Raw genomic sequence first — 10,000 nt, 5'->3', positions numbered from 1 at the left:
ACAACGCAAACAGGTCAGAACCTTCGACTGGATCATTACTGCAGGGATCAATACGTTTCAGCTGCAACAAGTTACTGAACTAGTGAAGCGGTGAGGAGCTTCTCATGTCTGAAACAATCCTGTGGTTCTGGAAACACCTCACTGTTTCAGAGGGTCAGATTATTGCAAAGCAAAGAAAACTACTAAAGAGATTCTGGAAGTACTGAAACTGGACTCAGAACTGTCCGACACGTTATCAACACCTGGAAGGAGAGCGGTGAGCATCCTGAATGATTAGTGATGGGAGATCAATTAAAGGTTTGATGAAACATCCACAGCAGAAGTCACGACTGTGATTCACAGTGAAAGTAAGAAACAGCATGTGAACAGAACTGAACGGGTCGGACTGAACAGAAGTGAAGCCTGAAGAACTACACGTATCAGAGAGGCTCGTCTGAAGAAAGGCTTCAGGCTCGGGAGCTGAGAGATTGGACTCGATGGAAGAAGGTCATGTGGTTCTGATGAGTCCAGATTCACCACAGTGATAGGCCCGTCAGGGTCAGAGAGGCTCAAAACGACACCACAGAGAATGTTTGCTGAACTGGACCTCTCTGAGCTGGACCTCTCTGAGCTGGACCTCTCTGAACTGGACCCCTCTGAACTGGACCTCTCTGAACTGGACCTCTCTGAGCTGGACCTCTCTGAACTGGACCCCTCTGAACTGGACCCCTCTGAACTGGACCTCTCTGAGCTGGACCTCTCTGAACTGGACCCCTCTGAACTGGACCTCTCTGAACTGGACCTCTCTGAGCTGGACCTCTCTGAGCTGGACCTCTCTGAACTGGACCTCTCTGAACTGGACCTCTCTGAGCTGGACCTCTCTGAGCTGGACCTCTCTGAACTGGACCTCTCTGAACTGGACCTCTCTGAACTGGACCTCTCTGAACTGGACCTCTCTGAACTGGACCCCTCTGAACTGGACCTCTCTGAACTGGACCCCTCTGAACTGGACCTCTCTGAACTGGACCTCTCTGAACTGGACCCGTTAGCTTCAGTGTTACCTTGTGGAGACATGAGCAGGTTGACGCTCTCCAACACGTCCAGAAACAGTTCGTTGCGTCGGTACTTGATTCCTTCTCTCCTCCAGCCGATCTGACCCGTGACCTGGCTGGTGATCTGAGACTGCTCCTCTTTGGTCTGCAGGAGGGAAACCAGGTCACATGAGTCTGAAACCGTTCAATAATAAATGTGTATTGATTTAAAGTGTTAAAACTGATATTTTGTCCACAGAGGACAAGATGACATCATCTAGTCTGCAACACACCAAAACATTACAAACTGCCACTAAAATAATCCTGAATCAACATGTGTGTGTGTGTCTGTGTGTGTGTGTGTGTGTGTGTGTGTGTCTGAGTGTGTGTGTGTGTGTCTGAGTGTGTGTGTGTGTGTCTGTGTGTGTGTGTGTGTGTGTGTCTGAGTGTGTGTGTGTGTGTGTGTGTGTGTGTGTGGGTGTGTGTGTGTGTCTGAGTGTGTGTGTGTGTGTGTGTGTGTGTCTGAGTGTGTGTGTGTGTGTCTGTGTGTGTGTGTGTGTGTGTGTGTCTGCGTGTGTTTGTGTGTGTCTGAGTGTGTGTGTGTGTGTGTGTGTGTGTCTGAGTGTGTTTGTGTGTGTCTGAGTGTGTGTGTGTCTGTGTGTGTGTGTGTGTGTGTGTGGACTCACATGGTGCTGCAGGAGGATCCAGATGAGCAGGCAGACAACAGAAACAGACAGGAAACAGTTAGTTCACTGCTATCAGTGACACTTGCTGCAGATGTTTCACAATAAAAGCCCATGATTGTGCCTGGTCCTTCTGTCCTCATAGGATAGGAGGTCATACGTATCCTGTCCAGACGTTAAAGTCTGGATAAGGTCAGTGAAGACTGCTCTATGAGTGACCTAGTTATCCAGAGCTCCTGTAGAAACGTCTACAGAACAGAGAACAGCTGACTGTGTAAAGCTCAAGGAGGCAGACTCAGTGTCTGAGACTCTGCTGTGTTGTTAAACAGATAACCATGTACAGAAGCACTGCTGCCTGAAGCTGCAGGTATCATCCGACTCGTGAGGATCGTCATGGCAACACTCTGTTATTCTGTTCCTCCTTGATCCAGTTTGTATAAACTACAACTGAAGTCATCAGTGTCTGAGTCTTCTTCATCTCTCCTGAATGGTCAAGCAAGCCCAGATTCCACAACACTCACTGCATGTAGTTTTCTACCAGGACTTTCATTTTAAGATTCCAGGTTAGTGGTTTTAAATTGAAAATTGTCTGACTGGTACCTGGCTCTTGATGCCCTGTTGAGTGATGAAGGTTTTCAGAGCTCCAGTCTCTGAGTTCTGAGGGTAACCAAAGTCCAGAATCTCTGCAGGATACAAACACGGTCACAACAAACAAACAAACAAACAAACAAACAAACAAACAGCAGGACAGTTGTGCAGCTCAGCAGAGACGACTCCTGTCAGCGCTGTATTTTCTTTAGGTTTTGATTTTCTCATCCAACGCTTACAAAAATCAAAACCTAAAAAAACCACAGAGCAGCAGAGTGATGAGACGACACTTCCTGCTGAAGCTCCAGGTTAAAACACACCACAGAAGAAGATGATGACCTTCATCGTGTCTGAACGTGTCCGTTTAATTTGCTTTTGTTTATCTCCTGTTTACCATCGAGCAGCTCGTAGATGAGGACAAAGTTGTTCTTGACGTTCTCCTCACTGATCTTGCCAAAGTAGGCGGACATGACGTCACACATCTTGTAGAGGAACTCGAACACCATGGTGGCGTTGACGTTCTGCTTGGTGACGGCTGCCAGCCAGATGTTGGAGCGTTTGACATGGAAGAAGCTCGTCCGGGCGATGTTGGTGACCGGAGAGCGGACCTGCTGCCGGGCGTGGATGACGTTGACGCGGAACGCGTCCACCGCGTTCCTCCTGGACAAACAGACGAGACGACCACGTCAACAAGACTTCCTGAGGTCCAGCTGACAGGACAAAACATCTGCAGTCTTGTCACATTAAATCTCTCTGTGACTGTGACTGTTGTTGACGGATTCAGTATAAATAAAGTTATTAAATTGTGCTTTTATTGTTTTGACCGACACAATACAGACCAGGGCTCGACAGTGCGACTGTTCTGCTCGCATTTGCGAGTTGATTATTTCCAGTGCAAATAGAAAATTACATTCAGTCGCATCAGTGCGACTCCGACAGAAACTGTAGTACATGCACCGTTTTGCTGTTTACGTGAGCACTGAGCAGTAAACACACACACTTTTTCTGCCATTTATCCGCCTCACTAAAGCCGCTCTGTGTCTGCGCTCGCTGCAGCTGCCTCCTCTCTCCTCCTCTCCCCTGTCTCCTCTCCTCCTCTCTCCTCCCTCTCCTGCTGCTGCTTCAAACATGACACTGGCTTTGGGACTGACCGGCTGATGATTGGCTGCTCTGCCTTAAGTCCCGCCTCTCTTGCTGTGTTAGATTTATTGTTCAGCTCGTGCTGATGATAACAGACAGGTGTTTATTTGGGACAGGCGTTTAATTCCCTCCTCACACAAATCTGGGATGAAAATGTCACAAACTTCTCCAGCTTCTCTGTGAATTCTCTGGCATCCTTCTGGGCACAACACGTAAAAAAGGCGAAGAAGACAATCGTGCAGTGTCAGTGGTCACGTCTTCTTCCTTGATGTTTTTTCAAAATAAATTAGACTCGGCATTTATTTAGAACCGGCGGTTATTTACCAAAATATACACCTCCACCCAGCGTTTAAAGAGGACCACATGATGTGTTTTATAATGTGTTTATGTGTTTACAGCTGCTAATGTATGTAACGCTGTCACTGTGATGATACATGACAGTTAAATATTTAATCTGTCTACAATAACCTCATCCTGACATGTAACTGTGATTTTTGATGGGTACTAATAATAACAATCATGACAAAAAATTAACAAAGACTGCAGATCACGATAAGAAGCTGCAACTGGCAGTGAGCAGCTTTCTTTTCTGTTAGCAGTGAAGTGATGTACTCCATGACAGAACATTATAGAATATGATAATGTATAAAATAACATTTAATGGTTAAAAAAAAAGTACAGTTGCAGTAGACTTCTATTATAAATATGCAGCATATACATAGTTTATTATTATTATTATTATTATTTTTCTGCATATTCTTGACTTTGAATGGGAGCTGCTGTAAAGCATTTCTGTTTCTGATTCATATATCATGCAGTCAGTTGTCCATATTTGAAGTTAAATTGAATGAATCAAGACAGATGTCACATGTACATGTCAGGGTGTGGTTATTATAGGCGCCTTTAAAAAATGATCCACCGCGGTCGGCCTTCGCCGGAAACTGCCGACATACTTAACAAGACATTACGCCGTCGCGGTGGTTCAGCCAGGTAGACTGATGCCTCCGCTTCAGGAGAAATAATGGTACTGTTTGTACAGTGCTGTCAGAACATCAGTCACCTGAAAAATGACAACAGAATTATAGGAGTGAGAGAAATGATACATCTCAAAATATTAAATATGTTGTCATTTCAATTTTGAAATGTTATTACGCAAACCCCTGTTACTTTTTGCCATCATTGCCAGATCATACTGATTTTTCAGGGACAGACTCTCTAAACAATTAAATGGGAACAATTTCAATAAATAAACAAGTCTTTTTTTTTTTTTCAAAAAAAAATAGTTGTTTTAATTTTTTCGTGGCTGGGCCACTAAAGTTACACATGGGGCCAGTCAAACTCTAATCTACTGGCCAAGCGGGCCAGAAAGAAAAGCATGTTATGTTGGACGCTGGGAGCAGCCGGGTAGCTGTAACTGTAGCTGTGAAGCTTTAAGATCTCCACACGAAGCAGCCTGGCCGTGTCCACACAGAGGACCTGATGCTCATCAGCCTCGAGGAGCCTCCACTGGAGAGCTATGACCCAGTCCAGCTGTAGAGAGGTGGCTCAGCTCCAGGCGGGTCAGACCAGACTGTGTTGACTGCTGGAGCAGGGACATTCTTCCAGTTTAAATGGTTTTAGCTGGACCTGGACTTAATGAATTAATGAACTTTCCTGGTTGGTTGTAATAAATGTTATATTTTCATACACACATTTGCATTGTTTGTCTTTCCTGGTTTTTGTTAAGGCAAAGAGTCAGTTATAACATGAAAAATGAGTCTACAGGGTTAGGATTAGGCTAAATAAGTACTTTATTTGTTTGAAAATGACGTTTTTACCAAAATTGCTGAATTTTCATGGTGCTACTAAAAAATGTTGTGTGCTACTACATTTTTTCAGCATGGTAGCACAGTGCTACTTGGAAAAAAGCTTAGCGTCAAGCCCTGCAGACGTCTCACTCCGTCTCCTCCATCGTTCCTCAGCAGCCATGTTATCAGTGCACACTGAGATGACCTCATCACTCAGAGCTTTCTGTTAGCACTGCTGTTGCCTAGCAACAAGCTCGCTGCATCACACAGCCACAGTGAAGCTGCAGCGCAGATTCAGATTCATCTGTGATGAAGGATGTGAAGAGAGGAAGCAGACGGACGTCCTTCACACACATTACCGCCTAAAACCTAAACGCATCATCAGTGTACATGAACGCATCATCAGTATACCTGAACGAATCATCAGTGTACCTGAATGCATCGTTAGTGTGCCTGAACGCATCGTCATTGTACCTGAGCAGGGGTAGGGATGACTTTAGTGTATGGCCCATGAGCACACGTCACATCAGTGACCTGCAGGACTCACCCGATGTCATCGCGGTACACCCTGGAGATCAACACCTCCCCCTTGTGGTTGTAGATGAAGAGTCCTCCGATCATGGCCGACGCTCCTCAGTCAGTCAGAGCCGACCATAACGAAGTGACTGCAGCACAGAGAGGACGATTATTACACAACCTGCTCTAATCTCACATCCTCCTCCAGTTTGAGCTCATTAGAGCAGAAATCAGCCTCCAGACATCATACACACAACATTTCTTTATATCTATGAGGCAAATTTATCAGACAAGCTGAATTCTGACTTCACAGTTCAAGGGTTTGATTTAACTAGAGTATTTTTAGTTGCATTGTTTTTTAATGCTTGATCGTATTTGTCTTCCAAACGATCGACTCACATATTGAATTATATGAAATTAACTTAACTGACATGTATCTGTGTCATATGAGCTTATTAAATCACTGTAAGCTAACAACATTCACTTTAACTGATATGTCCTTTAATGTTACAGCTTCTAGTTAGCGCGTTAGCTTAGCTGCTGCTATCCTCCTACACCGGTACATCCCGTTCAACACAGAGAAAGACAATGCTAACAGCTGTAACTGTACAATCTATGTGTGGAAGCTAACGGCTCGCAGATAATGTTACAGCTTCGGGATGTAACAATCCCAACTCCATTGAAAAATCTGACATTTTAAAGTGTTTTCATGTAATTCGACTCATTTAATCAAATAAACTGTCAAAGCATTAAACACAGAAAAAAATGAGTCTCTTCTTGTATTTTCGGCCCACAGATAATGAACATACGACTCTAACTTTTCATCTTTTAACGTTAAAAGTGAGCGAGTCTAACGTCCTGGCTCAAGTTAACCGCCCAGTCACGTAGCTGCATTACGGTGTAGCTGAAAATAACGGAAACGTCAGTCATCGATTTAACGTTAATTTTCTCTGCTGAAAAGTCGCAATAATATTTGACATAGCCGTTGTTTGAATGCGCCGAATTAAGAGGAGGTCCACACTGGCTAATACCACATGTTAAATCACGACCTACACGTAATATTGAGGTATTGATAAGCTATACATTATTGAAAACGGGGATATTTAAATGGCTGTTCGCCGACGACGAGTAGCTATTAGCAACACCTGCTAACGTTACTGCAGCAGTCAGACGGTGACGACCGACCGCAGTCACTTCACGGCTGCTGCAGTGCAGACAGACAGGCAGGCAGACAGACAGACAGAACGACAGGCAGGCGGTGGTTCTAACTTCCCCCCGTGTTCTCACCCGGTCCGCAGAGAAGCTGTTCTGTCCCCGGGCTGCCTCACACGGAACCGCCGGCCCTGCCGTCACTCCATCGGGACGTTTGACCGTGACAAGCGGACTCTCCGTCTCCTCCGGTCGGAGGCAAGATGTCGGCGGCAGCGGCGGACTGTCAGCTGACGGCAGCCCGAGCCGGCCGCGTCCCGTTCAGAACAACCAGCCTCCTTCACTGGACTCCTCCTGCTACACCATACTGTAGTTACACTCTCCATAGACGTTTATTTAACCAGTTTAACTCCGATGTGTCGGATTGATTCACACACCGACAGCTACCGGCTGCGGCTCTCCTCCTCTGACCTCTCACTGTGAACGAGGCGGCACTTGTGCGGATTGGGACGCGACCCTCCCTCCTCCTTGCTAAGGAGAGAGGAAGCGCGAAGCTGTGCATGAATCATGATCACACACACACACACACACACACACACACACACACACACAGAACACAATATGAAGATTTACAAGTGAACATGGAGGCTGCAGGTGACAGGTGACCAGAGGGGCCTGAAATATATTGATATGCAACAGTAACATAGTTATGATCACAGTGACCCTGCTTTATTATCCATAAATGAATGTGTAATCAGATTACACACAGCAGTCTGATCTCAAACTGACCCTGATTATATATATTATCTAATTTCTTTTCATTATTTGTCTGAAGAAATGTAGACGTGATGGCTCACTCTCCTCCTCCCGATGATATAAAGTCCTCCTCTCCTCCTCCCGATGATATAAAGTCCTCCTCTCCTCCTCCTGATGATATAAAGTCCTCCTCTCCTCCTGATGATATAAAGTCCTCCTCTCCTCCTGATGATATAAAGTCCTCCTCTCCTCCTGATGATATAAAGTCCTCCTCTCCTCCTGATGATATAAAGTCCTCCTCTCCTCCTCCCTGATGATATAAAGTCCTCCTCTCCTCCTCCTGATGATATAAAGTCCTCCTCTCCTCCTCCGATGATATAAAGTCCTCCTCTCCTCCTCCCGATGATATAAAGTCCTCCTCTCCTCCTGATGATATAAAGTCCTCCTCTCCTCCTCCTGAGGATATAAAGTCCTCCTCCTCTCCTCCTGAGGATATAAAGTCCTCCTCTCCTCCTGAGGATATAAAGTCCTCCTCTCCTCCTGATGATATAAAGTCCTCCTCTCCTCCTCCTGAGGATATAAAGTCCTCCTCTCCTCCTCCTGATGATATAAAGTCCTCCTCTCCTCCTGATGATATAAAGTCCTCCTCTCCTCCTCCTGATGATATAAAGTCCTCCTCTCCTCCTCCTGATGATATAAAGTCCTCCTCTCCTCCTCCCGATGATATAAAGTCCTCCTCTCCTCCTGATGATATAAAGTCCTCCTCTCCTCCTGATGATATAAAGTCCTCCTCTCCTCCTCCTGATGATATAAAGTCCTCCTCTCCTCCTCCTGATGATATAAAGTCCTCCTCTCCTCCTCCTGAGGATATAAAGTCCTCCTCCTCCTCCTGAGGATATAAAGTCCTCCTCTCCTCCTCCTGATGATATAAAGTCCTCCTCTCCTCCTCCTGATGATATAAAGTCCTCCTCTCCTCCTCCTGATGATATAAAGTCCTCCTCTCCTCCTCCTGATGATATAAAGTCCTCCTCTCCTCCTCCTGATGATATAAAGTCCTCCTCTCCTCCTCCTGATGATATAAAGTCCTCCTCTCCTCCTCCTGATGATATAAAGTCCTCCTCTCCTCCTCCTGAGGATATAAGTCCTCCTCTCCTCCTCCTGATGATATAAAGTCCTCCTCTCCTCCTCCTGATGATATAAAGTCCTCCTCTCCTCCTGAGGATATAAAGTCCTCCTCTCCTCCTCCTGATGATATAAAGTCCTCCTCTCCTCCTCCTGATGATATAAAGTCCTCCTCTCCTCCTCCTGATGATATAAGTCCTCCTCTCCTCCCTCCTCCTGATGATATAAGTCCTCCTCTCCTCCTCCTGATGATATAAAGTCCTCCTCTCCTCCTCCCTGATGATATAAAGTCCTCCTCTCCTCCTCCTGATGATATAAAGTCCTCCTCTCCTCCTCCTGATGATATAAAGTCCTCCTCTCCTCCTCCTGATGATATAAAGTCCTCCTCTCCTCCTGATGATATAAAGTCCTCCTCTCCTCCTCCTGAGGATATAAAGTCCTCCTCTCCTCCTCCTGATGATATAAAGTCCTCCTCTCCTCCTCCTGATGATATAAAGTCCTCCTCTCCTCCTCCTGATGATATAAAGTCCTCCTCTCCTCCTCCTCATAATATAAAGTCCCCCTCTCCTCCTCCTGATGATATAAAGTGATATATTGATATTTTTCTCCCTGTTGTGGATCACCAGGAGTTGAACCATCAACCAGTCTGGAAACCAAAACCTTCATCACTAAACTTCAACACAAAAATTTGTTTGTACGTGTTTTATTGTTTTGTGCCTTCAGACAGCAGAGATGAACTCAGACACTCATCAGACTGAACTGTGACATCATAGATACATATATTAATATACATTATTGATGGATCATTGATGAACAGTGAGCTTCAGACCCGGGTCAGACTGGTTCATAGTGACCAACCAGTTTCCTCTTCAGTGTGTCCCTGTGGTCCAGGTCCAGTGTGATCCCTGGATCGTCCCGCTCTGTCCCGCGTCGTTTCAGGTCGTCCATAGATGATGAACATAAATAAAATAAATAAATAAATAAATCACCTCTGAAGTTGTTCTGGAACTGAAACTTCCCTGAATGAGTTCAAACAGATCAAAGTTTCCTCTCTGCTCGTTCAAACCAGCAGATTTGGTTGAAATATTTTATAAACGTGACATTTTTAAACCAGGACAGGATGTGACATCATCAGCACAGGGTCACATGACGTCCACAAAGAAATCGCTGGGGTTACCCATGGCGAGGCAGAAGGACTGTCGGGCTCGCGACGGCGACGGGGCCGCAGGGATGTCCTGTGAGTCTTTTG

General features: G+C 45.5%; 2 protein-coding genes across 3 annotated transcripts in view; both read right to left on the bottom strand.

Moving 5' to 3' along the window:
* Nucleotides 1-7,169, bottom strand: part of LOC115570342 (AP-2 complex subunit mu-B-like) — an 11,723-nt gene extending 4,554 nt beyond the window's left edge. For both annotated transcript variants that reach the window (XR_003981749.1, XM_030398870.1), the window contains exons 1-6: nt 7,012-7,169; nt 5,756-5,873; nt 2,676-2,941; nt 2,294-2,376; nt 1,697-1,702; nt 1,041-1,176 (exon numbers count right to left, since the gene is read on the bottom strand). Coding sequence is in view for 1 of the 2 variants with exons in the window: in XM_030398870.1 (XP_030254730.1) it covers nt 1,041-1,176; nt 1,697-1,702; nt 2,294-2,376; nt 2,676-2,941; nt 5,756-5,829 (565 nt within the window). In the remaining variant the exon portion in view is untranslated. The remainder of the gene's footprint in view (nt 1-1,040; nt 1,177-1,696; nt 1,703-2,293; nt 2,377-2,675; nt 2,942-5,755; nt 5,874-7,011) is intronic.
* Nucleotides 7,170-9,893: 2,724 nt separating this feature from the next.
* rnpepl1 (arginyl aminopeptidase like 1) overlaps nt 9,894-10,000 on the bottom strand; it is a 5,743-nt gene continuing 5,636 nt past the window's right edge. Inside the window, exon 8 of the mRNA XM_030399967.1 lies at nt 9,894-9,986. Coding sequence (XP_030255827.1) covers nt 9,894-9,986 — 93 coding nt within the window. The remainder of the gene's footprint in view (nt 9,987-10,000) is intronic.

This window comes from Sparus aurata, chromosome 2 (genome assembly GCF_900880675.1).
Source record: "Sparus aurata chromosome 2, fSpaAur1.1, whole genome shotgun sequence".
Classification (NCBI taxonomy): Eukaryota; Metazoa; Chordata; class Actinopteri; order Spariformes; family Sparidae; genus Sparus; species Sparus aurata.
This window is presented reverse-complemented; position numbering and strand designations above follow the sequence as displayed.